The sequence below is a fragment of the Platalea leucorodia genome, assembly GCF_965183815.1.
Source record: "Platalea leucorodia genome assembly, chromosome: 8".
Taxonomy (NCBI): domain Eukaryota; kingdom Metazoa; phylum Chordata; class Aves; order Pelecaniformes; family Threskiornithidae; genus Platalea; species Platalea leucorodia.
In genome coordinates this window covers 46,533,548-46,561,495 of record NC_138830.1, presented here as the reverse complement: position 1 = coordinate 46,561,495, position 27,948 = coordinate 46,533,548, and the positions used below count along the sequence as shown (strand labels likewise).

At 36.0% G+C, this 27,948-nt stretch overlaps 1 protein-coding gene across 5 annotated transcripts in view; it reads left to right on the top strand.

The window, feature by feature from the left end:
• The window catches only part of LOC309594464 (transcription initiation factor TFIID subunit 4-like), a 150,076-nt gene that overhangs the window by 2,418 nt on the left and 119,710 nt on the right, over positions 1-27,948 (top strand). For all 5 annotated transcript variants that reach the window (XR_014229047.1, XM_082320314.1, XM_082320313.1 and 2 more), the window contains exons 2-7: positions 2,653-2,825; positions 15,184-15,321; positions 16,561-16,788; positions 17,694-17,816; positions 19,051-19,140; positions 21,001-21,258. Coding sequence is in view for 4 of the 5 variants with exons in the window: in XM_082320314.1 (XP_082176440.1) it covers positions 2,653-2,825; positions 15,184-15,321; positions 16,561-16,788; positions 17,694-17,816; positions 19,051-19,140; positions 21,001-21,258 (1,010 nt within the window). In the remaining variant the exon portion in view is untranslated. The remainder of the gene's footprint in view (positions 1-2,652; positions 2,826-15,183; positions 15,322-16,560; positions 16,789-17,693; positions 17,817-19,050; positions 19,141-21,000; positions 21,259-27,948) is intronic.

Below are 27,948 nucleotides of genomic sequence, written 5' to 3'. Positions count from 1 at the left end.
CAATACTTTGTTCTGCTACTTAATTTTCAAACAGAAGAGGAAAACAGAGCCCTTAAAAGAAAACTGGTCTGTGGTTTAGAAAATGTTATGGAAGTAATACTGTGGAAAGTTATAATTTTATTTTATTACAAGATTGTTGGAAATCCATTAAATTTGCATAAACATGAAGATAGTGTATTCTAAGATGAAGATATGCAGAAAATACAATGCTATTTTTGAGGTTTTGCTCTTTAAATTAGTGGGTCATTTATAATTAATTTTGAAACTCCCGTATTTTAAACTTCTGTTTAAAGCAGAAATTTAGAATCAGTTTTTGAGAACAGGTTATTTTAGCATATAATACTCATAAGTTGTGTGTTTCATCTTTATGTGGCTGACAGTAAGGAAAAATTAATCTCATAATTTAACCAGATTTTAATTTGTATATATTGTTCAGTAAAAGAACTTTAAAGTTCTCCAAACTGAATTAAAACATAACATTAATATGTGAACATTTATGCATCTGTAATGGAAATTATGTCTGCACCTTTTATTGAAACTGTGTGGCATGTGTTGCAATTAATTTGTCCATTCCACTCAATTTTTTTTTTAATTCAAAATGAGTTTTAGAAAATTGGAAAGTAAATTAACAAAACACCTGTGAATCAGTGTAATGCAAACAGAGTGTGTATTTTTTAATGCATGGTAGGCATTATCCTATGAGGATTTTTATGCAAGATTCACAGCATAATCAGAGAAGTGATACCTGTTTGGCCAGTTGGCAATGTACTAATTTTTGTGTGTCCAGGTGGTTTAGGTATGGCATATATCAAATACATCATCTGCTTACAGAATTTTCTACAAATCTAAACCCTGAGGTTTGGTGCTTGAAGGGCTAGTGAACCTAAAATGCTATCTTTTCTATGGTTAGTTGTTGTTTTTCTTTTTTTCCCCCTCAACTCTTCTTTTAAAAATTACTCTCTGGGCTTTGAAAGAGAGTTAGGATCATGCTTTTTAGATGTGGTCCTTGCTGTAGGTCTCTATGCCTTTTACCTTAAAGCTTGATTTCCACAAGTCTTTAGTTTGTAGTGGCAGAAATTTGCCTTCTCTTTGTGCTTTTAGCAGTGACAGTTGGCTGGGAGCACCTAACGCTACATGAGTGAGGGCTTTTATTGGTGCTGCAGTTCACTCGTGTTCATCCCAGGACTGGGATTTGTATTTCTATGTCGGACACTGAAATAAAGACTTTCTTGGTATAAGGTACTTTTGAAATTTGTTACGTACTTGATATAATACTGTTCACATTTCTTTATCCTCATGATATGTTGCAAACCGCGTCCATTTACAGAGGGTTTTTTTGTTTTTTGTTTTTTGTTTTTTTTTCTGGGAAGCTAATAATCAGAAGTGGATGTAAGCTTTTACCTTCTTTATTTTCCCTTGAAAAGTTAAAAAATATATATGAAGCAATTTGCACATAGAGATAAGTTGCAGAAGCAACATCTACTGACTTTATCAACAGAATAAAAGTTGACTTACTAGATCCTTATTTTTTCGTTCTCCAGTAGTTACAGGCAAGGCGTTTTTCTGTTTATAGACCCATTGTATCCTATCTAGGTTAAATTACTAAAATGTATTCTGGATCTAACTTGGAAACTCTTGGAAAATAATCGGGCTGGGGAAGTGCAGCTTAATTCTGAGGGAACTAGAGGAAGCACATCACATGCTTTGCAGTGATCTTGAATAAGTGTGAAGCTCCAGATGATCCAGGGACCAACTTAACTGTTGTCTCCTCTTTTCTATCCTGTTGATTGTGGAAAATTTAGGCCAGTTATACTTAGGGCAAAACTTGATGGCACTGGCTGCATTGCATAGAAGGCCTCTATTTGTGAAATGTGTTACTAGAAAATAATTTGAAAGTATTATCATTTACTTCCAGAAAGTCTTAGAAAACACTTGCCAAGTATTCTGTTAATTTGAAAACAATTCCTTTGGTGTTTTCCTAAAATATCTGCACTTGTATCATTTTGTGCTGAGGAGTAGTTGTGTTGGGTCTCTGGATGTGACGACATTTTTTCTTGATGTCTAAACCACAGGTAGTGCTTCTCAAGATGGTGATGGTGGGTGCCGGATAAATCCACGTGTTAATGCTCAGCAATTAACTAAATCTCAAATATTGTATACTCAGAAATGTGTCTGGCCTAACGGTTGCATGTACACATCCCCTAAAGCTGTTGTTTAGTAAAGCTCTCATGTCATTGTCCCTGGTATGTTCATGCTGAATTCTGTTCTCAGCTACTGGATTGTCATTATAGTTTACTTCTAATGAATATTTCTTTCTAATTTTCTTCTGTTGACCCTGGGTAGACTGCTGAACGTCGCTGTACGCCTATACACTCAAGTGACCGTTTCTTTCATCACTGTTATCCGTAAACTGCAGTTATTTGAATTCCATACTGAATTGGGTATTAGTTTTTGTCTGCTGGTAGGGGCTTCTTTTCTCTTCTTTCTTTGAAATAAAATCTCATGTTTCACCAGCATAAAAAAGAAAGATACAGTATAAAGAAAAAGGTACAGTGATATACATTAATTTTATTCTGTACTTAGATGGTTCTTTATACATTATTCTTCATATTATTCTTTATTCTATAGTTACTGTTACTTTGTTCTCATTAGGTATGGTCCTGGTGCGCACGGATGCTGGACAGCTTGTAATGGTGCCTCAGCAGGCTCTAGCACAGGCTCAAATGCAGGCTCAAGTACAAACGCAGGGACAAGGTCCTACCAGCATTTCACCTAGACTTTCAGTGCCCACAACTGGCCCTGTTTTTCGCCTATCAACAACTCAGGTATGTCTGCCTTGGTTTCACTTTACTTTTGTGCATTACGTTTTCCTCTGTCTTACACATTATTAGCTCATATGTTTTTGCAAATGTGCTTTCCTCCCCTTTTTGTTGTGAAAACAGGAATTACTTATTCAAATGCAGTTTATTTTCTGAGGCCTAGGAATTTTTTTTGTATTTCAGAAAAAATCTACTTTATAGAGTCTCTCAAGACCTTGTTTAGACTGTGACATTATTGGAGACTAGAAGGCTCAGTCTTAGCCAGAACTTAGTTTGGGCTGTATACCACTGCTTCAGTAAGTGTCCCTTGTTCCTCAGAATCAGAAGCACTGTGATATCCCAGCATGCTGAATGGATGCACAGAATAGCTAGATTTCACTAGAAATTAGAAAAGAAAAAGCCAAGCACATTCAATGCAAGGATTTGCAATAATTAACTTGTCTAATATACTTTATTCAAAAGAAAGATTTGATTCCTTTGATTCACCTCTGGGTGTGATCTGTCTACGCTTAAAGTTCTATCTGTCTTATGACTACATTTCCTTTTTTTATATGGATTGACAGGATAGTGTGCTTTCCTACTCCAGACTCTTCAGTGGAGTGTGTTTATTTCAACTCAGAACTGATTTATTTTCAAGGGTGAAGGTGTATTGTTTTTTAAATTACTTGGTAGGCTGCATTGGTTTAAAATTTTGTAGGGAGGCTGTTTAACTTCGGGCTATTTGGGGCTAGAGCTGAACTGTCTTACTGAAGTGTAGGGGCAAACATCTTTGGATGTTAGTACAGGGCAGCTGTGCCATAATAATAATGGGCAGAGTTTAAGGTAGTTAATGGCCAATCTAAAACACAGAGTAGCCAGCTAGAATGTAGGTTTTAGAAATGAGTGTCACTAAAAAGATTGTAGCTCAATGGAATCTATGTGTCTCAGGAAAGACATAAATAAAAGCCTGGAAGCACTGGAAGAACTTTATGCTCTCAGAATAGAGATAAGTGCAGTATTGGATGGAATTCGTAAAAGAACACTTTGCAGAAAAGGCAGCCATTTAATGTTTAAATTTGTGATATCTGGAAGGCTAAGATGACTTGTAGAAGCCTTCAAAGATAAATGTATTTCAGGAAAAATAAGCACAGAGATAAGCCTGTGATAATTTCGAGATTTTTTTGACTAGTTTGACGACAACAAAAATCCAGACAAAGTCTTCTTTTCAGTTTGTATGTCTGTCTCTGGTTGTTTGGGGCTTTCTTTGTAAGTAAGTACAATCAGTTCTTTAGTAGTGACTACAAGGGACTGTATAGCACACATTCTAGCAATGAATCCTGAAACAAGTGCATAGCATAAATGCAAAACAGAACTTGTGGGGTGGGACTGTACCAAGAATATGATCTCAGTCTGTTAGAATGAGTTTGTTTTAGCTGTTTCTGTTTCCTACTGTTAGTTTTCATGTAACTTTAACTGCTGTGGCCAGCATACAGAATTAAAATTCAGAGTGGAAACATTCATAGCAAATTAAATATTAACAAATTGTCTGTAGTTTGAAAACATTTGAGGAATACACCTTTATTGTACATGGAATCTTAGGAAGCATAAAAAAATGTAGACTGACTGCTTGGCTGTGTGTGTTCAGTCTTTATTAGAAGACTGGAGTTTGGATCCCAAAGTCAACCTTAAGATGTGTGCACAGCAAATGTTGGGAGTTGATATGTTGGCCTCAGGCAGCTGTTCTCTAGTTATATGAAGCAGTTAAGGTTGCAGAAAGAGTATAATCTGACTTGCTGGATTTATATAAAAATAAACCTGTGAGGATACTGCATGTTCATGTATTTGTAGAGATGCCTAAAATCTGAAGGAGTTCAGGTATTAGAAAGATGCAGTTGTTTTTGTGCAGAGTTCTGCCCAGGTAAATACCCCACAGCATTATAGATATTCCTTTACACTTGTTAGTGCTAATAAGCTGGTTTGGAATTGAGAAAACCAGCAAGGCCTTGTGAATGATAAATGTCTTGGAGGATGCAAAAGTTTGATTATTTTAGTGTGGCGGGATTGGAATCATGGTATTGTAGCTTGTCAGGATTCACCTCTTGACAGATCTTTATGGTAGCTGCCCAAACTGTACTGCATAATTTCTTTATTTGTTGTAATTAACAAGGATAACAAGTAATTAATATTGTCCTTGGGAAATGTACATTGAACTTCCACGTCTCTGCATGTGGTCTGCAGACTCTTCTTTCATTTTTACAGTGCTTATGTTTTATATATGTTTGACCTTAGAGTGTTCTTTAAAAATGATGGTTGACAGCCTTTTAAAACCAGAGTGTAAAGGTTTCAATTCTAAAGGTTTATCATATCAGAACTAGACACTAGACTTCTGTTTCATTAGGTGGATGGTTTATAACCAGAGACTATGCATAGGTTTTCTGGGGCAAATGTCCCATGACAAATATTGTGCTAAGGTTTTAGAAGTGTCAGTTATTTGTTTGAGTAGTCATTATGACTAATCAAGAAGAAGGATCAAGTTCTAAAGTACAGGAAATTGTGTGTACTGAAAAATAATTTTTTCAGTTAGTTTATAATTAAACTTTTTTCTTTCAGAATCAAATTCTGATGTGTCAGCTAAATTCTGTCAATTAAAATTTTCAGTAGAAATTTAAAATGTATGGAAAATAGTGTCTTACACTTTATAGACATAAAAACATAATACTCAGGAGTCCTAGTCTCCACTGTGGCTGAAACACAGAAAAATTGTGTGTGCCATGAGCTCAAGACAGACAGAATATAAACATAATTGCTTGAGTCCTGTGAAATATTTTGCAAGATTGATGAACATTGCAGGCTATGCGGTTTTAACCTCTAGAACATCAAATCCCTCTCTCTCTAATATGTTAGTGGAATGATTGTTATTTTACTGTGCAGAGCTCATTAAATTTACTACTATGTTTTTATTCACTTATTTTAAGATAGCTTTAGTTGGATTAAAATGCAAGGTGCTTTAAATATGTAGAATTTAGTGATGTATTTCAGTCACTAAGTTTGTGTTTTTACCTATGTAGAAAGTCTATGCAGGTGGAAATTTGCAGTGTACCATAAGCATTCCAGGAAATAGTATCTCACTGTGAAGAATGTACGATCTATCTCAGAAGAGCCATAGTTTTCGTGGTTTATAGGTATTATGGTTGTTTTTCTTCAGATTGTCCTAATTTGTAGCCACTGTCAAGTGTCACAAGTTACTCAGCTAAGTAATTGTTTTCAGTGTTACACTTAATTTGTGTATACACTTTAAATAGTTACCGTGTTAAGAAAGTGTCTTATGAGCTATGTAGTTAGATCTGAAATGCAGGTTGTTAAATAACATGCCAAAGAAATTGCAAAAGCTGGCAGTTACTTTCAGCAACTCATTAAGACGTGTTGAGAGTGATAACTGGAGAATATAAAATGAATTATGACTTACTTTTTTAAAAATTACAAGAAAGATCATCTGAAAAATTACAAAAGTGTTCATCTAAATTTGAAAGCTCTTTGAATCTCTCCCCTCGACAACTAAGTAATTTCTCCTTCACTCTCAGAAGAGGAGGAGGGGAAAATAAGGAAATGTTTTAAATGTTCTTAAATGAGATTGACTTGATCGATACATCCAGAGCTGTCCAGATACTGAACTGCTTCTGCAGCCTGGTAGTGTAACAAGATTTTCTTTCCATATCCCAGAGCCATCATTTGATACAACTTCTCTCAGTTATTTGGGAGGAAAATCAATCAGATTTCCCATGAAAATTCCTCTAGCTTCAGTAGACGGGCTTAGATCCTGGACAGTATGTGAGGAAGGAGCCAGCTTTCTCTAGGAACAACAGAAGCTGCTGAAATAGAGAAAGCGTAGTCTGTTTTCCCTTAGGATTTAGTATATGGGCTTAGGATAATGTTTTCCTTGAAGACAGTGGCTTTATCCTTACATGTTGCATTGCTGAAGGGTCAGAAGTCAGATATCTGTATCATCCCTCTTCCCTTCCCAAGTTAAAAAAATATGTATTTTGATTGCAGTGCCAAACACAAAAGTTCACAAAGATTAAGATACATAACTTCCGTTCATCCTACATTAATCTCTTCTGTACATGTGCAGTGTATTACAGTCTTTGCATGATAAATGCACAAAGAGAAAAGCTTCAGCTAGGCAATCAAGGCACACGATGTTGCACAGCAAACTTAAATCTGATGTTTCTTACATTTTGAGTGCTTGGCTTTGCTATTTAAGTTATTGTTTGACTTGTATTCTTTGTTAATACTTTTGTCTCATTTTTTGCAGCTTTTAGGAGTAGAGGATGTAAGCAAATGTAATACAGCTTTGGGGACAATTTTGTGTTAGATTCTTGGAAGAAGATAGGCAAATCTATTTTGAAAGGAAGACTTGGGTTCTTTTCTCAACTCTTAGGTGGGGTAATCTTTGATTAGATGTTTACTTACGTTCCTCTCAATTGCTGCAGTGTAAAATACGAATAAAATCTGCTTGTTTTCAATTCCTAGTGGAATTCTGGAAAACTGGCTCATCAGGATAAGCAAGTACCTTGTACAAAGGGTCTCAATTCTGATCAGTTTAATGCCAAGCTCAAAGGCTCCGGAGCATGGCAGTGTGTCCCAAAAGGATGTACAGTGTCTGAAGCACAGAGTCGGAAGTAGTGAAGTGGATTCAGTCAGAAGAATCAGAATATGAAAGTTAGAGAAGAGTACAGAGAAAGCAGTAATTGAGAGAAGTACCTGTAATAGGAAGATGTACTCGACATTTTAATGATCTTTTCCATTTACAGTCTTTCTGTTTGCTTTAAGTAACATATTCAAGAAAAGCATGAAGAGGTACAATTGTATCATAAAGTAGTTTTAGGTTAGGTCTAATTACAAGATCGTGGAGAACTGTAATAGGGAGATACTATAGGTTTTTAGGGAAAAAATATTGCAAAATATTCAGGTATATAAAACCAAAACATTTTTCAGATTGTGAATATAAATTCATGCTTTTGGTGCAGCTACCAGAGGCTTGACTTTTTTAAATAGGCATCCTATTTTTTACATGGAAGTACTCAGTCTTACGGAAGATTATAATAATCTTTTGATGCGTTAAGAAGTGCAATTTTGTTGTACTGTGAATACCTTTCCAGTGATAACATGCTTGTTTGAAAAAACATATTTAATGAAATAAAAAAGATTGGGGTGTTTAAAGCAAACATTGGTTTGAGTTAACTGCATAATTTTAATCGAACAATTTTCTTTTTCTTCATGGTTTTAGTTTCCTTTTAGTTTTTGATTGACTTTAGTTTTAGCTGAATATTAAAAAGTGATTCATGTTGCCAAAATTTTATCTGCTATAGGATCTTAGTTAAGGTACAGGATTTTTAGGAAACAATCTATAATTTGATGGAACTTCAGTTGATCTTAGAAAAATTTTGTTCTGGATTCTTGTATTACAAGCAGGTCAAATAAGCATGGGTTTGCTTGTATTACTATAAGAGATATGTAAATTCAGGAGTCTTTTGAAACTGATTACTTAGATTGCATTAAATTTTTGCCTCCATATCTTGTTTTGAAGCTTACGCTTGTGAAATGATGAAAAATAGGTAGGTGCTGCCATCTAGTTTTTCTTTGGTGAGTTTCTTTTGTTTATCTACATTTTTCATTTGTACAGTTTATGGCTTTTCCTGCTTTTGATGCAGATTTTGTTTGCTGGTTTCAGTATTTTAATAACCAGTTGGCTTTACAATCATAACCAAAAAGCAAAAAATAAGTTACTTATTTTAAATTACTTTTAAGTAAAATTATTTTATGTTACAAAATTAAAGTGCTGCTGTACACCAAGAATATAAAGTCAGTATCATACAGGAACGACCAATGTTAGCCTGGCCATAGTATTTTATTATGGAGTATCTGTTATCGGAACTTAGGTGAAATAGTGTATGTTGGAATTTTCATGAGGCTGCTGCTGAAAATGGATTTGGTCTTAGAGTTTACTAATGTTTTTGTTTCAAGTTTGATTCAAAATGTGTTTTCCAGTATTACGTTGCTTTGTATATTTTTAGTGATCAGAAAAGGTAGTGTAAAGTTATGTGTAAAGTTTGGTGGTTTAGTCCAAATATTTAGGCACATAAGTGGGCTACTTAACAATTCTTCTGCTACAAGTATGATTACCAATCACTTGACTTTTCTTTTCATTGCATAAATAGTCCAATCAATATATATGGATGTATTTTGAAGAAAATGAAAATTCTTTTCTAGCTTTGTTTTCTCTTGCTTTAGGCATTTTTCTAACTTCTACTCTTCAGAATTTCAAGTTCATGATATAAACTTTACCGATTTGTTTTCTGTGTTTTGACATTCACTTTCTGTTAAGTTTCACTTTACCATCCTTTTTTAAAATGAAAAATAAAGTCTTTTGAACTTGTGAAAAGTGCTGAATCACCTGCTCTGGAAGTGGCTATATTTTTGCTATGAAATACGTTTGATGCAGACGACAGCAGCTTAGTCTTTGCCATCACATGTGATGTTGAGAGCAGTTCTAAACTTGGCTGCTGTTTCACAAGCTGTTCTTCTTGCTAAAGCAGAGCCCTTCAAATCTGAGGTAGTTCTGATAATACACTATGCCTCTTTTCTGCAGTGTTTGTGTTTTTATGTCATCTGTTGGTAATTTTTTTTCTTGTTCATTGAGCTTTTTTAAACCGTTTTTCCACACCCTTTCTGCTTTTCTGACAAATGCTTATTTTACTTTTTGCGGAAATTTTAAGCAAATTGATAAATCTTTGTTGTTGCCTGAGGTATGTTGCCTCTATGATCAAATAAGCTATTCTGCACTATTTCTTTTGTATAGACAGTTTTTGGGTTTCTTGTGCAATATTCTGGAGAAGACATTTGTGTTAGCAGGGCAGATAGGTTGAAGGGCCAGCGAAAGCAAAAAATGTGTGGTCTCGGCTATGCTTTAACTACAAAACCATTTTCCTTCCTTTCCTTCATGGTGAGTGAATCTTTTCTGTATAAGCAGATAATAAGGTCCTAGTACTTACAAATTCTACTGTTTACATTTTTATAGCATTAACATATCTTTTAAAACTTATTAGAAAACATTCAAACATTAGTAAGGCTATAAAATTAAACATGCAAAGATTGGGAAATGCTATAAAGAAGGTTCCTGAGCAATCTAATAGTGGCTTCCATGTGCATATGCATTATGCTGCATGACCACATACTACTGGTATTTCTAATTTCTACAGTGTGTAGGCTGGACAGTCTTAATTAATGAAGAATTATATAATATTTTTTTCTCCACTGTTCAGTGGGTTGCTTCAGGCTTACTTGCTGTGTATTATCTAAGCCCCCCTCTGACGTGGGAATTAATAACCAAGCAGGTTTTTTTGTGAAGCTTATCCCTATAACGACTTTCTCAACAATACAGTTAAGGAGATTATTAGCCCCTTTCTTGTAAGTAGAAAACAGAGCCTAATTGTCTCTATTTTAAATATTGAATTAAAAATACGGGTTAATTTTTTGTGTTCAGTTTGACTTCATTGTCTTCAGTTGCAGTCGTGACCACTCCTGCTCACAAACCCCACATTTCAAGTTGTCCACTCATAAATACATGGCATAAGAATATTGATTACAATAGATTATAGATTATCTGTTTTTGCATGCAGCACAAGCACTGAGCAGTTGAGGCAGGGGTAGAAGCTAATCGTAGGGCCAAAATTCAGCTGCTTTTTATCCACCAGTTTCTTTGGATGGATCCTAGCGATTATAGATGGACCAGCCACTATACCAGAGAATGAGAAAGTACTTTGATAGTGGATTATATAGGTATTTGTTTACACCAACAGTGGAGACTTCAGAGGTAGGGGTTTTGGACTTAGAACCCCTGGTTTCTGAAGGTTTTCTTTGGTGGCCCCAAGCTCCTCTGCCTATCTTGTCTAATTGCTCCCAGTCCTGTGTCTTCCTCCCCTGTTGTTGTTCTAGTTTGTGAACCCAAGAGGGACATCATGAATATAAGGGACATCACGAATATGAGGAACACAGCAGTGTCTCTCTGCTTTGGGTTCTGATGCTTGACTCCAGCGATGCTGTGGTGTCCCAGAACTGTGGTGCCAATGAAGGTTCTGCCTCTGTTGGCTGACTTGTTAGGGATTCCGCCTCCAGTCATTTTCTGCAATCGTGTGCACATGTCAAGTTTTTAAAGGGTTAGTACTTTGGCTCAATTTGGCTATGTTTTTACCAGGGTGAAAAAATCGAATTCCTGACATACAAATTGCTCCGCAACTGATGTTTAAGTGCATGTTCCAGATGAACTATAACCAAAAGAATTGAGAGGCGGTCAATAAGCATATGAAGTTTCTCATGAACTCTTCAGAAAACTGAACGAATTCTAAGTATCAAAATAAAGTAACAGAGTTTAAGTAACAGAGTTTGGTAATGGGGAGTGTTATGATACCTTAATACTAGGTAGAGCTACCAGCCATGCCTATAGGAAAGGTGGTATAAATTAGTTGCTCTAAAGTGAGCTACCAGATTTGACCTTTAGCCTATGCTTCTGCTGGTGTCTGCGATCCCACCTTAGTTTTCTCTTTGTTAAACACTGTCTTTTATTGTTTGAGGCATCAGGGCATCTTAGCATGCCTTAATTTGTTCGTAAGAAGTCTTCCAGATTAATGATTAATAATAAAATTGAGTTTTATTTCAGAGTTTGCAAATTTAAATCTAAACTTAAAGGTCATATTCTGCTAAAATTGAGTTTTGCACATTACCTAGTGAAGCCGTGTATTGGAAGACACAGAAAGAGGTGTCATGATGTGTATCATGATAAACTTGCCCCTGCTTTTGTGTTAACATTTGTTCAGATGCTATTGGTGTATTTTCTTCCTTTTGTGAGTGGTAGTGACCAAGCTTATTGACTGGACTGATCATGAAATGATATATGTAACATACTTGTCAAAAGTAAGCTCTCTTGCTTTGTAGTGCAGGGACTGTGTTGCTGGTACCCTGAGTGTTCATCAGTAGGTGGTACTATAGTACAAAATACAAGTATACCACAAACCTGTTTCCAAGGATTTACATACATCAGTGTACTAACTTGTGGCAGTTTAAATTGTGTTGATTTTATAAAGCTATGAATACACAATGCAATTCCTGAAATTGGTGTAGTCCTGCCTTGGCAGTGACAAATAATCCCTGGATATTTTGGCGTATTTTCTCCATATTCAAGTGGCCTGCTTTTTCAAATGCAGCCTTGTATATTCCTTTGAATATAGAGGCAGCTTGTTTGTGCACAGCAGGTACAATGCGATTCGCTCCTGTTTATGCCTCGAGCTTTGCCTCTCTATTCATGTGTCCAGAGCTCTGGGGAGGTGGTCTACGTAGGAAAGTTAAGGTGTTATTTAGGGAGTGGATTTACAGGACACAGAGCAATTCCACACTGACTTCTTCCGTGAACAATTATAATGTGCAGTGACTGCCTTTGTGGAAGTGACTTGTTGCACCCTGAAACTGGCGTCACTTGCATTATCTGCATGACATGTGCAGGCAGAATGAACCTTGGGACATCCCCCTTCCAAGCTGGCCAGACGTGAGCCAGATCCGTTTTGAAATCCTTATTTCCACAGTAGCACTGTGCTGTGCTCCACTTACAATTTCTAACCTCTCTGTGTGGACAGAACCAGCTCAAGTCTGTATACAAAAGGATACCTTAAGCATTCTCAAGTGTCCCCATGGAGACTGGTAGGGGATTATATACTGTATTCATCCATGTTCCAGTTTCCTGCCTGTTAATGTCTGAGTGCAGGAAAAAAGCCTCTTAAACATTACTTTCATATATTTAGGAAGTGTAAAAATGTGATGTGTCTAATGAAAAATCATACAGTAACATTCGAAAATAAATATATTCCTTCCTAAGTGTCTCTTGGTAATTTTGGAATTTAATAGCATCATACCAAACCTTAGAAGCTTTTCTTTAAAGAACACCATAAATTCTTTTAGATTGTTCCAGTAGGAGCTTGACACATTGGGTTATGATTTTTTTATATAATGTTGATCATTTTTGTTTTCTTTTTGATGGATTTCTCATGAGATCTGTTTACAGCTTTTGTTTCATAGAACACACAGCTATTTGTTCCTAAATAGTTTTTACCAGTTCTTCTTGAAGTATTTGTATTGGGAGTCCTTATAGTGTCTTCTGGCAACTTGTAGCTGTCATCTGAAGATCATTTCCATGATACGTAAGAATTTCTCTAGGCTAGTTCCTTGTTATGTTTCTCATCCACTCATTTCATACTTACCTTTTTAACATTTATGAGTTTTGGAACCATGTTAGTAAACTGTTGCGTTACTTTGTTTGCAGTTCTTTGGTAGTAAGGCTTTTTCTTCATATCCAACACATTAATAGATTTTACTGCCATTTTGTATCAAAGGCTTTTGTCACTATTGATTTTTAAAACAGGGTGAATTTAGTCTTCATGTTGCACAGTTTGCTCCTGTGGTCTGGCACAGTGGAATACTACGTGTGGAGTGTATTGCATACTTAGTTGGGTAATATGCCGTTATAATACTGAAATTTTATATTTTAATTATATGCAGTTTTGTTTTCAAGTATATTCCTGTGGTGGATTGTGGGCATTTATTAGCTGCTCTAGCTAGCAGTCTGAGCTATGTATTTGCAGATTTCTGGCTGCAGATCTTTCTTGGAACTGAGTAGCTGCCAGAAGTTTGCCTGGTTATCTGCTTGCTTTGTAAATCCTCACCTCTGGAAGTACTTACTGACAAGAAGGGGGCAGATAGCAGAGGCATGCTGTATTTTTAGGTTGGAAACACTGATTATAAGCAAATGAGCAAGATACACAGTATTTATGTATTTAAATGCAAACATTTGCTAGGTAAATATAGTTTCATTCAACCCATATTTCGAAGAAATTGAAGCAAGTGATCTTCTTTACAATGGAGAAAAGAGGTAAGGTATTTAAAAGCAGAAAAAGCTTATATGATCCTTCTTCCAAAAAACCAGACAGTTCTACCTATTCATGATGATGTTGTTTATTGCCTCCAGGCTGTCTTCAGTAGGGAAGACATCCCTAGTCAAGATTTTAAAAATCTTGAAAGCTATCCAAACAAAAAAAAGGTTTTGTTCAGATGACAGGTAGATTTTTTATTTTTTTCCCTTTTTTCCCCCCAAGTACAGAAGATTGATATCCAGTAGATGATGTTGCTGGACTGATTGGTAAGGAATGCTTGGGGCTTTGAATGCCTGCCTGGGCCTCTGTTTCTTTTGGAGATCTCTTAAGTATAGCGGATGTTCTTTGAAGAAGTATTTTATGTAGGTTTAATAGACAATGTAAGAATCTAAAAAAAGCTGTTCTTCGTAAAAATATTAGAGACATTTAACTTAAAATGTAAATCAAGGAGAATTAGTTTTATCTTGAGAAGCAATATTGTCTGTGATTTATTACTTCAGCCCCTTAGAAAATTTATTTTTTCTTAGTATGTGTTTGAATGCAAATCTTAGAAATGCAACTTACAAGAGACCAGTGGGGCCTCCATTTCTAATAATGGGTTGTTCTCTTTTTGTCATAATTGCCGTATTGTGTGATGTATTTCTTCGCTAATGGTATTTACATTCCTGTAGAATTAAATAACAACTTTCCTGGAGACATTTTTTTTATTCCTAAATCTTGTCCTTTTATATGATGGTAAGAGATTTCAATCTTTCTCCCAATTAAAGTAAATTACAAAAACAACTCATATGTTTGCTGCATGAGGCAAATTTACTGAGTTGTAGAGTATGCTACTGAGTGAAAGGCTGTAAGGCAGGCATTTTCCATTGTCTGCACTTAACATTCCAGTTGCTGTCTGGTTACAGAGTGTGCATTCTATGAAAAAGGTTCTCAAAATGCTTAGACTTCATTTCTGTGCAAGTTAGTTTCTGTATAATTTAATCTGAAATTATTTTGAAAATATTTTTCTGCTCTCTGAATTTTCTCTCCTTTTTAATTCCCTTCAAGAAAAAGCACTAGAAAAGGCCAGTAAATACCAAAATGACCAATACTGACATGTCAATATTACAACTGAACTAATACATCAATGTAACATCATTTTTTTGCAGGTCACATCCTATTTTTTCTAATCTTTTCCACATATCTGTATGAGGAATAGCTTTTAGGAGAAATACTGCAAACATATCATTCAACATAAGAAAGCTCATGTTTGCGTTATCTGTGAATATATATTTAAGAACATATTACTGGTTTTGGGGTTTTTTTCAGCGTTAATAATCATTATTCATGTAATCACTATTATTAAAAAGTCTTGGAGACCAAGTTACTGTGGAGGAAAAAAAATAAAATGTGTATTTTTCCTTTATTAGCAACCAACTTCTGTAGCCACATCTACTGTCCGCTTAGGACTTCCAGTGCAAGCCAAAGTTGTTCAATCAACTGCTACGCCTGTCAGCGCTACGTCTGCTGCGACTCTGCCAGGAGGCTCTATTCTTTCACATACCACAGTAAGTAGTAAGAATGTAAGAAGAACAAGATGGGTGAAGAAAAGGATGTTGGTAATTACAGGTTTTTTCGAAAGTGAATTTTAAAGTTCATATGTTTGCTTTTACGCAAACATAATCCCAGAATTTAATAATTAATATATAGTCAGATTGTGTTATGCACGTGCTGAGTGATAGCCTAGATCTTATTTTCTGCTGTTTCCTAGATGATAAAAAATTTGGGTGTAGTATAGATTCAGTTTTAAGCTTTTTTTTTTTAAAGAAAAAACTTAAATCGGCTGGACTCATAAATACCGTGTCAGTGGTGGACATGCTGCACTACGTTTGATGCCTGTCAAGAGCTGTGGTGTCTGCTGTGTCGTCACCAGTGCTGCAGGATCCGTGGCATCACCTGTGGCATCACAGTGCAGGTGCCTGGGTCAGCTTGTTCTGCAGCTGTGCCCAAGGCAGAGCAAAGCTCTGCAGTCAGGCTGGAGAAAGGAGGCCCTGGGAGCTCCGGCTCAGTGTGTTGTGCTGCCTGGCTGAGCTCTCCAGCTTCCACCGTCCCCTTCAGTGTGTCTGCCTGAGACTTTTTGGCACTTGGAAGGGTGGCATGTTAGGTCAGATAAAGTATGAGAGCTGAACTGGATGGTGGCAGGGTGTGTATGTGGTGCTCTGTGCATCCTGATAAGCTTTCCAGCCTTCTAAGGTTGAGGAGTGTGCAGCACGGTCTTTGCGTCTGGCCCAGCTAGGTCCAGGACAGTTTTGTTCGCTAGGGCTTTGCGCTGGTGCAACAGCATATATGCTGCTGCTGTTGGGAAACTGTGTTAGCGCATTTGTGTCATCTGGATCTGAGCTGTCACTGTAACTGTGGTATAGATAATTGTAAACCTGATGACGTGACCGCAAATCATTGGGAATTGACTTCTTTATATTAAGGGCCAAATTTATAGAAAGTTGAGTTACAGAAGTAACATCATCATGGTGTTAACATCTTAAAGGGCTGAATAATAGGAACTCATTTTTTAGTGGTACATTTATTTTTGTAATAAAAAGAACTTTAAATGAGGACTTTCACTGTTCAGTAAAGGGTGACAAAATTAGGGTTATAGTAAGTAAGTAAAGTCAATGGTTTTATTTTGTCAGTAAGGGTGTATTTGAAAGGAAACAAGTTTTTCTTGTCAGGCTTTCAAGAACTTTATGGTTGAGTAAAAGAATTAAAAGAAGATAATCACCTGTTTTTTCAATATAAAATATTCATAGGTATCAGTAGCTACAACAAGCGCTCAAAATTTATTCAAGACAACAGTAGCAACTGGAACATCAGCTTCTCAACAACCTGCAGTTATTACTGGTGGACAAACTCAAGCTTCAGCACAAAACCAGGGTCAGCCTCGGCTGCCGCTTCCACCTCATACAACAGCACAAGTACCAGCACAGCCCCAAGTCATACCAAGCTCTCCTGTACCTGGTACTACAGTTGTATCACAGGTAAGTTTTAAAATACTAGACACTTGGTTTTCTTAGTACTTTATGAACTTCTGAGGTCTCTTTAGAAGCAGAAAGAACTTTTTCTTCATGCAAGCATGCTTTCTGTGATGGAACAAATACTTTACAAACAAGAAACGCTTCCCTTCATTTCAACTAAATGGGATACAAATTCTGAGAGGGAGGAAGAGCACTTGTGGTCAGCTTTCCCCATCCTGCCATGTATGTGTCAGTAGTGAAAGAACTATTCTGTTTCTGTAGACAGAACAGTCAGGCCTTCAGTCTATGGACTTCATTATTATCATGTTGCTGAACCTCAAAACTGTGGTTACACTGAAGTGTAACATTTCTGTTCCTCAGAATAATTACACCATATAAAAGTAATGGCTTGAAAAATTAAAGCATGTGTTTTCCTACTGATGAGGAAAAGATTAGATATGATGATGTTCGAAGACTATTTCTAATTTGATTTTACTGTTGTAGCTGCTTTGTACAAAAACATACCGAATCAATAATTTAACAAATTAAGATAGCTTGGGGAACTTTGTACATTGTGTATTGGGCATCTCAAAGGAGAATGCATCTCCAATAAATTGTTGTGTTACTTCTCATATTTAAGGTTACTTTTATCCAAACAGACTGTAAAATATTAAGTATTTCATTCATTGATTTTTTTTTTTTTTTTTTTGGTTAGTATTTGTGAGGTATGATGTTCAGTTACATAAAGAAGTAAAGAAAATGTCAGGTAACTAGCAGCAATAGTAAAATAGCTGCAGAGGTATTTCAAGTATGTCCTGCGTGAATTAGAACGATTTCATCACATTCCCTGTTCATAGTGATCAGAGCATGCATTGATGCTGATTGGAAAATAGTGGGGATCTGATACTTGTTTTCTTTGGCTTTTGCAGGAAATGCAAGAGAATGTGAAAAAATGCAAAAACTTCTTAGCTACCCTTATAAAACTTGCTTCTCATAATTCACCATCTCCAGAAACGTCCCGTAATGTGAAAGCTCTGGTTCAGGATTTGTTGGTAAATATTTAGTTATCTTCCATTTTGTGAGTTATCTATTAAGCTTGTTATTTACGTATGCTGAAAACTACCGCTTTGATCTTAACAATTTTTTTTTTTGCTGTAATGAAAGTGAAGGGAGTTGGGTTACATCAAAATGCAAATATTCTGTTCGTTACATATCTTCAAATATCTGTTAAAGGTAGGTTTTCTCTTAGTTTCTGAAAGGGGAAATGCAACGGAGTATTTAGTATGCATTTGTCAGAAACACTCTTGTTTTGATGGATAATATTTTGGTGGTTTATTTAGAAAAATAGAGTAAAATACAGGTTTTTTCCTTGGCAATTCATTAAGTTTCTTTTCCTCCAAACCATGGTCTTTTCTGAAACAGTAAGAAGCTATTAAATGCTTTAACTGCAGAATGAATATAGATACATGCCTCCACAATGTGGTTTAGAGTTTCTAGGACTGAAGAAAAACTATTTTGGTAAGCTGCTGAGTCCAAGCAGTTCTGCAGACAGATGCCCCTGCATGGAGCCTTAACGGCAAGTGGATTTCGAGAGGCAAAGTTGTGTTTCAGCTAGACAGAGTCCTTGGGCCCGGAAAAAGCGTGACTTACTGTAGCCTCCAGTGCAACGGGTGTTTCAGTGAATTGTATAAATACGTTGCAGACAGTTATTGTGGAGCTGGACAAATGGTCAAACCTCTTAAAAGAAATTAAATACAGTCTATGAAGAACTTGGATTTAAAAGTAGTTGATATATATTTCTTTGAATTCATCAACAGAGAAACCTGTGTATTTTAGACAAGCCTAAGACTTTTTTCAAGTGTGAGCCATTCAACAATAATATTCAGTGGTTCCAGTAAAAACGCAAAGTTTTAACTTTTGAAAACTAAGAAAGATTAACTAAGTAAAGGTAACTACTTATAATATTTTAAACAGAGTAATGAGACACATATATAATAAATACACAATGGAATCCCAAAAAAACCTTGAGTGTTTTTGGGATCTCGTTGTGTCTTAAATTGTGCATCCCCAAGGGAAGTCCCTGAATTCTGAGTGGCGTGTTACATACATAAATTAGCTCTTGACAGAAGGATTTATAGATAGAGACGTTAAGTGACTTCAGCTTTGAAAGTTCTTCTTAATATAGTAGCTTATTTAGCTAGAGATATGTACGTATATATTATCTGGAAAAAAACCAACCAAACAACTGAACTGAGTTGTTGATCCTTTTTTTCCTTCCCCCTGAAGGATGCAAAGATTGATCCAGAAGAATTTACAGGCCGCCTTCAATCGGAACTCAAATCATCTCCTCAGCCATATCTTGTACCTTTCCTTAAGGTAATGTGAATATTGTTTAGATAAATTTATTTCAATGCAAATGTCAATAAATTAAGTTTTAGAATATACTTTTTAAATGGAGTTAGCTTCACCTGTCTAGAGCAGGACTACTCAATTTTTACTTTGTGCTGCCAATTTCTGCCGAAATCTTCTTGGCTGGAAGTCACATGCAGGCTCCACCTCGGTCAGGCCAGCCAGGTGCTGGTTACTGGTTTCGTGGTTGGGAGTTAGTGCTGTGTGCTGCAGGTGACTGCTCCCGGGCAGGTTCAGAGAATGGTAAGAAATAGGGATTTCCTACAGGAGGGAGACCTCGTGTTTGGGGCCTTGGTTTAGGTTTAAGAAAAGTTTATTTGTCATCCAGAGCTGATCTGGAGTTTACTGCTTGAGTAGCCCTGATCTAAAATATTGCAGTAATTAGATTTATATAAAAAACCAGTTACTCCCTAGTTTGGAAATCATCTATTGTCTATTCTGTAGTGATCCTTCACTGTTACAATGTATGTACTTTTCTGTGGTAGTAGGTAATTTTTTGTGAAGAAGTGCAGCATTCACATTTGGAAGAGTCACAAGTTATTTCTATTAAATGCTTCAAGTAATTTAATAACCTTTTTCCATATTGTTTCTGTAATCTACATTTGAGTCATTGGTAACTTTCAATGCATGTATAATGGTGATTATGAAAAACTAAACGGGATAATGCTGTTGAAATAATTTATTAGCTGATCCTGCTTGTAATCTGGAACTAATCTATAATAGAAGTTCTAATGTGATACCAAATGGATTTATTGTTGGGTCCTAAGTTAGTATACGTGGGGGTAAATTTAACCTTTTTAATTGGTTCTTGTACGTTGGCTACAATAGCTTCCATATGCGAGATTATATACAGAAATACAAAGCGTGTTTAATTATGCCCCAACAAAACCACAACTATAATTTTAAAAGCGTTTTTCTTCTGGTCCAAAACTTCAGTTTAGGGCAGATTTCCTCTCTTTCTTCTCTCCCTTCAACTTTTCTTCAGAACTCTCTCCCTCTGCTTCTGTTATTCAAGCTACTATTAACCCTTATTTGTGCCTTTTCCTGCTCTTATACTGCAGTCACTTCTAGCATCATGATAAGTTTTAACTTGTTTCCTTTCTTTGAAGTCCTTTCTTGGCAACAGGCATTAAGTTTTTAAATAAATATTAGAAGTTTAGAAAGAACTGTAGCTTGGGCTAAACACTGTTGCATTCTACAGCTGCCTGGGGGGAGCACTTCAAAAGAGCACTGCTACCACTTAAAAAGTAAAGTTTGTTTGTGAAGGTACAGTATAGCCTTTTAGAACTATAGTTTTTGGTTGAACTGGTCTGAACATGAAGCATACAATAGTACACTTTTCTAATCCAGTCAGAATACATTATATCAGTAATAATACAGTAAACAGCTATTGCTGTAGGGCATCAACAGTTAAATCATCTTGTTCTAGGTACTGGAGGCATGTCAGGAGAAGTAAATTGGTGCAGCTTACTTCTAGCATGCGGTGGGAATAGGGTTGTTCCTACAGTTCTGCCTTTTCTATTTCCATTTATTGCCCTTCCAAAGACCTAAGCTACAAGTTCTAGATAGTCTCTAGATAGAGAAGCGGAGTGTTATATTTTACTGCCACTGTGGAATTAGGGCACATCAAAATCTACAGGGTTGCTAAATCCAAATTGAAAGCTTATTAAAAATGTAAACTGAACTTTCCCTCTTACAAAATGTGTTCAATCGTATTTCTTTTTGACGAATAGGCAGATGGTAAAATTGGAAAGCAAGCTTGCATTCTTTTTATTTTTTTGTCAACCTGCTAAATTTGGTATTTCATAAACTTTCTTCTGTTTTTAGAAAAGTCTACCTGCATTGAGACAATCTTTACTGAATAGTCAACATTCAGTTTTGCAAGGACAGCCGTCTCAGCAGTCACTTCAACAAACCAAGCTATCACAAGTTATACCTCAATCTGCCTCTGGAAGCATTTCCGCTGTTGTCACAACGCAGACAATAGGAATAAGGCAACCAAACAACATTTGCACAGTCTCTGTATCAAATACAGTGCAGCCTCCTCAGGTTAAGGTGGTACAGTCAAATCAGAGTTCTCAACTGGTAGGTACTGTAGTATAAAAGAGAATTTCTTTACAAACTGAATAGCAGTTTTCAATTTTATTTTTATTGCAGCTTGTTTGGGAAAATACTTTTTTATTTGTTTGTATCATATTCTGTGATGTATAGTAGTACCTCATTTTATGGCAGTTCAAGTGTATGTTCAACCATTAGTTTAGATAACATTATTAACATAGCTTAAATTTAAGAAAGTACGCTCTTGGCCTTTTTGTCTGGAACACAGTGATTGTTATATGAGCACAGTGGAATATGAGTTAATTACAAATGTAGAACAGAGAGCTTTGTAAGACTTACAGGCAAGAGTATTATTTTTAGTATGTCATTGGGTATGCTGCTTTGCTTAGATTAGTCTGCATTAAAATTGACTCTATCTCATTTTAAACTCTTCTATACACAGTTATAAAATCTTGTAAAAGAATAGCTGTACTGTACCAGCATGTTTTGTTTAGAAATAGTGCCATACCTTGTCATTTACTGAAATATATTGTTGTTGTGCGTATTGGAGTATTACGTGCTTAGACTGATTAATTTCAAAGACATTATCAATAAGGCAACTATACAGCCAGTTACTCACTGAGAGTGTGGTGAATTTATCCCAGTGTGTGTGTTTACAGTTTTAATTAAAATATGTTTAGGATTTTTATAAGGCCTTGAGTTTACACAGGCATTATCATCTTTCAAGCAAAGACGTAAGAGGTTTTTTTCTGTGATTTCTGTGTATGTGTGAGTAAAATACTTGACGTAGGTTTCAAAATCAAATTGACAATCCAGAAGGTGTATCAAGTTGGTAAAAATTTATATTATCAAGATTCAGAAATGCACATATGATAATGTAAAACCTTATAGTGATCAATCTTTGAGTTTATAGGCTCTATAAAGGATATAAATAATTTGTAGGGTGTGTGAAGAGAGAATATTTCTTTTGCTTTAATTTAAAAGTAGCAGTGCAAAATCTGAAGATATCTGGGCCATGTCTTTTGAACCTTACAAGTACTTTCTAGCAGTTAAATTACTAACTTTAAAATGAAATTAATATAATTTTACCATCCTTTAGTGAGCATAGTTTTAATGTGTAAGAACATCTTGGATGCGAAGACTTCTGACTGGGTTTTGTAACGCAGACGACGTTTGGATATTTTGCACCTTAACTCGGCTGCTTTCTGTTCAGCCGCTTGCATTCTTTCTTTTTCCAAGATAGGTTCTCCTCACCCCTTCTGGACTGTTGCATTAATTAGAAAAGTGTTCCTCATACTTTGTGTGACTTCTTTTTATTCGCCCATGTTTTGTAAGACTATATAGCTTTGGTTCTTCAAGGTAGGGGAGCAGTAAGTGGTTGTAATTACAGGCAGTAGATGTAAAAATTACTCCCTGTCCTGGGGAAAGCGAATTTCTGACAGCAGCTGACAGGTTCCTTACAAGTATAAACGTTCATGGCTAGTAAGTCTAGCCTTATCTCATGCCACAATCTTAGGACTAACCTACTGCCAGGTAACACGGCTTTTTCTAATGTTTTGCAACCCACTTTGAACTCTCCTGTGCCTACTAGGCAGGTTGCACCCCACCTTTTGAGAAACACTGATGTAGAACAAAAATGTGTCAGTACGTCCACAAGAATTCGTACTCTTATGATCATAGTGCTTGTGGAATATTTTCTGAATGGAATAAAGCCAAATTTATGGGAGAGAGACCTTCTGTTGTCTCTCTTACATGTCAACGCATACTGAAAGCAAGCAATCATGATGTTAACCTGAGTGGAGATTAACAATGTAAAGAGTTGTTCTGTCATCTTATTCAACATACCTATGCAATATGAGGGAGCTGAAAACTGCTAAAGTAATATATTGTGGAGATTGATCTGATGGGCAAAAGAAGTTGTTTTTCTGCCGTAAGGAGGTCATAGGTCTAGGACTGAATTTTCATCTTACTGGGTACATGAAAAGACCACTACATTTTCAAAAGGTAGCAAACTGTGCAGAGCAACTATGCTTAATACTATTCCTTTTCTAGAAAATATTTAGGGAGAAGTGAATACATTGAAAATTATAATTTATTGGCTTTATTGCAAAACTGGCTTTCTGTATTTGCTTTCAATTCATCAGTAATTAGTCAATAGAACCAAGCATTACATTAACCAAGCAGTTCTTAATGGCCCTCAAATTAGTTCTATACAGACAAAAGCAGCACCAGACAGTAAGAGTTACTGCATAAAAAAATCTTGTATACCACAACAACCATCAACTCAGGTGCCAAGCAGACAACCCAGCAGCATCTCCGTATCACACTAGTAATTTTTCATAAGTATTGACTTTTTTGTGGTGACAGTGATCACAGTCTTCGCACTTCTTAGTGCTCCCTGAAATCAGAGCACAGCAAAGAGCTGCTGGCCATCTTGCCTGGGACTTGTCCGGAAGAGGAAGATTACAGCTGGCTTGCCTAAGGGTGGCCAGCACTGATGGAGGAAACTGGCTGAGCTCCAGATTTTCCAAGCCTGGAGCTCACTGGAGAGAGTTCCAGCTGGCTTTGCAAACTGTCCAGCTGCAGAAGGGCAAGCCTGTTTTGGAATATAGATCCTTTCATACCAGCCAGTTTACAGTAGTCTAGTTTCTTTTAAAATGTGGAGAATCTGTTATCTTTTCCTTTCTTTTGACTTCTCTGTTTTACAAAGGGGTCAGATGTGGTGATACTTCTTCCAGTTATATTGACATATCTTGCAACGTGGGAATTCTGTGTACGCTGTTCAGCATGCAGTGTAGATTGCACAAAGGAGACTTCAGCATTAAAATGTATAGTGTTAGTGGAGATGAAAGAGGAGACTATTTTATTTATCTGTTTTGTAAAGCATTGATATCATGTTCCAAAACTATGAAAAAGCTATGCTCTAAAGAGCTAGATAGTTCTGTTAGTACTGGTAACTACTTCTAGCTAGGGAAAAGGGGAATAATCTTAGGCTAATATTTTATTGATGAGACACTAATGAGATAAGCCAGCAATCGATTTTTTTAAATTGTTCTAAGTGCAATGTTCAAAGTTTGTCTAAATTGTCATTCTTAGGGGGCAGGAGCTCTATATAGCCTTATATATGCAGGCATTACCTGTCTTGTTCTGGGTGTTACACCACATAAAATTTCTATGAGAGAGGCGTTCTTTATTAAATGTGTTGAAGTTGTAAGTAGATTGACGAGTAATGGAGATTGATTAGCACTTTATATATTGTGTTGACACTGCATCATAAGGAGAAAGTACTCCTGGAGGTTGAAGGCAATTATTAAATTTAAATGATAAAGAAACAGTAAGAAATTCAAGTGATCCATCTCAATTAAAGCAAATTTAATTATATGCAAAGCAATATAAAGATTTGTGTAAGTCTAGGATTAGGAAAGATGCATAGAAATACACCTAGACTGTTGCTGCTGCAGCAGATTGTGCAGTGTCCAGAGGGGAGATTTCACCATCTTCTAAGTTACATTAGAATAGTATTTGCTAAACATTTACTAACACTTTCCCAGGGACTGTCATAGTGGTTGGAGACTCCCAAAAGGTGAGATAGAGTAATGGAATTTGGAAACAAGATACAACAGCAGAATAAGCTTTACGTTATATGGGGATGTTCTGCTTTACTTTTTAATTCTCTATTGAAGCTTTTTCTGGCATCAGTTTTCTGTTGTTGAATGATCGTAATTTGTACACATTTTAGTGACTCACAGGAAATAATTTTCTTTTTGTCCTGTGTGCAAGACAGCTTAGAAATGGAAGAGTAAAAGATGGCTATTTGGATAAAAGGAGTAGTTTCTATTAATGAACTAATAAAGATCTAGTTGCTGACTTGGAATTTGGTGTACGCTAAAATTTAAATAAAAATGGCTGTTAAATGGTAGATGTCTGGGATCCATTAACAGGAACAAAGCCTATACTTGACAAATTGTATGCCGATTTGAAATACAGCCTAGTAGTTTTCTGAGTTGTTATCAAGGACTTTACTTTCAGAATTTTGTGGGCTGTACCTTAATATAAAGAGGATATTGGCAATGAATGCTGTTTGGAAACCAGTCACAAAAGATGGCAATTAAAGGACAAACTGGAAAGCAAAGACTGAAAGAAAAGCTTAAGAGAATTAAACACCCGTATCTTGGTCAAACACTGAGTAAAGGGGAGCATAAAAAACATTTACGAATATTTTAAGGGTTTAATCATCAAAGTATATAGATTAATTATTTAGAGTGGTCTCAGAGAGTATAAATATGAATAACAGGATATAATTAAGCAAAGTAGGATTTATGCAAAATATCCTTACAGTAAGACAGACTACTAGATGGTAGATCAGGCTTCCAAAGGCAGTGATGAAAAAGCCATCATTGAAAACATTCAAAATTAGACTGGGTGAAATACTGTAGGAAGAATTGTATAATAAATTGGGGAGCAGGTGGAACAAGTGATCCAGTGGCTTTTGGTTTTATTTTTCTTCATTGCTTCTTTGAAAACGGATACTCAATGGAACAATATTATTGTCATATTAACATTAAAAATTATGTACTGAGTTGTAAAAAAGACCTTTTTTTTATTTGGAAGGAAAAATAATTGCTTGTGCAAATTTTGAGGCACTGTTGAAAAATTGTAACTTACTATTACAGCATGGTAAACAATGGTAAATATGAATTCTAGGCCCATGAAAGCATGAAGATTGTAAGTTAATGCTGCCAGATTACATGATAGCTGAGGTTTGATATGACATTTATCTTCAGGAGTGAGTAGACTGATAAATCACAAGTGGCATAGCCACAAGTGAGTTAGCAAGTGTTTACTCATGAGTGAAGATAAATGTCATATCAGACCATAGCCATTCTGAATTTTGTACATTTGTAAGTGGCTTGTTTCTTCCTTCCCCAATACTTTTTTTTTTTTTTTTAACTTAATTGAGAGAAAAAATGCTTGGTAAAGGATATATTTTCCAAATGAATTTTTATTTTCCATTGTTTGCAGAAGCTTCTATTTCCTATGCTTTTGTTTTTATTGGTGTATTTGATATGCTTAAGCTTTTGGGTCAGACGCTTTTGTTGCAAAGTTTGATTTATGTAAATTGAGTCAGGCTGATTTTGCAGCCCTTGTCAAGTAAGGGGAAGCATATCGTTGGGACCCCATGCATCTGCATTGGTAAAGGAGCATCTGAGTTGTTGAGACTTGAAAAATCCTTGTTCTCAAAAACTTTAGCAGTGAGTTCTAATCTAATTGTCCTAAAGGACTTTTCCTTTCAGTGGTTTGTAGGTAGTAGCTTTCATTTTTATTTAGTATCTCCTGTTTAGGTAAGAGAAAGAGAACAAAAGTTATCAGTCTTTACCCTTTTATACATTTTATGTGCTTTGGCTGAAGTCAGTATCTCAGTCTGTATTTGTTGGTCATTTGTGTTGTTAATTATTGGTCCGTGTTCACATCTGTAATCTGTTCTTTGTCCTGCAATAACATATATGGTAGAAGATTCACAGCTGTCATGGTGTGATCATCACCTTTTGGCTTGAGATTAGGACCAGAGAGCACTGTTACTTTATTCTCATATAATTATTGAATCTAAGCTTTTTGAAGAAGGGCCTTAAGAAAAATGAGTATTTCAGCCGTCACCACTTTGTTATTCTGGTTATCAGTAGTAGGACTGTTAAATGTCCTTTTTTCATCTTCATAACCGTGCTTGTTTTGTGGAAGCACCTTTGTATAAGCATCCCTTTTTACAGATGTGAAAAGAAAGCGAACTTCAGAAATGGAGAGAGTAGTTGTCCGAAGCATTCAGGAAGGGAGAGAAGGAACTTGTCTGGAGGAGCAGAGAAATGACGAATCAAAGTCAGCGTGACTAGTGGAGGGGAAAGATGGCAGTGAAGGGGAGAAGTGGGAAGATGAGCTAAAAAGGAGGAGGAGAATACTTTCTTTTGTGAGAAATATGTGTCTTATTTTGCAGAAAAATGTTATTTCATAGAAAAAAAATTAGGTAACTTTTCACGTATTGCACTCGGAGAAGCAATGCCATGACTTTCCTGCTTCAGTGTGTTCCTTGAAGAGCTCCAAAGTGCAGCAGCCTAGGAGATGATTCTTCAGCTTCTGACTGATAGATTGAGAAGGAATAAGCTGGTATATGACAGTGCTTGCTGTCTCAGCACTGTCTTGATCATAATTTTGTTTGGTAATTTTACTATTTTCCAAACTCATTATTGAATCCAGGCAATGGCTAAATCACATTAAATCTTTTCTGTTTTCTGTGCCTTTGTTGTTATTGTTCTGCTGTTGTGCTTGCTGTTTTCAGTGGTGGAAATAACGAAAATGGCTTCCCTTCTTTTTAGTGGAGATGAAATGATGAACAGTTTCTGTAAACTTTGAAGACTTTTATATTCTGTCTTGTTACCTTTTCTGACTCAAAACTTTTATAAGATCATTGATATTATGATTATGGATGTAGTGGTAAAAGGTTGGAAAGGATTTCTGGAGGTGTCTAGACCAGCCTCCTGCTTACAGGTTAGCATGTTGCCCAGGGTCTTGACCAGTCATGTTCTGAGTATCTTCAAGATGAGATTACATAGCCTCTCTAGGCAACCTGTTCCAGTGCTTGCCCACCCTCATGGTAATTTTTTTTTCTCCTTCTATTAAATTGAAATTTCCTATATTCCAACTTGTGCCTATTGTGTCACCTCCCTC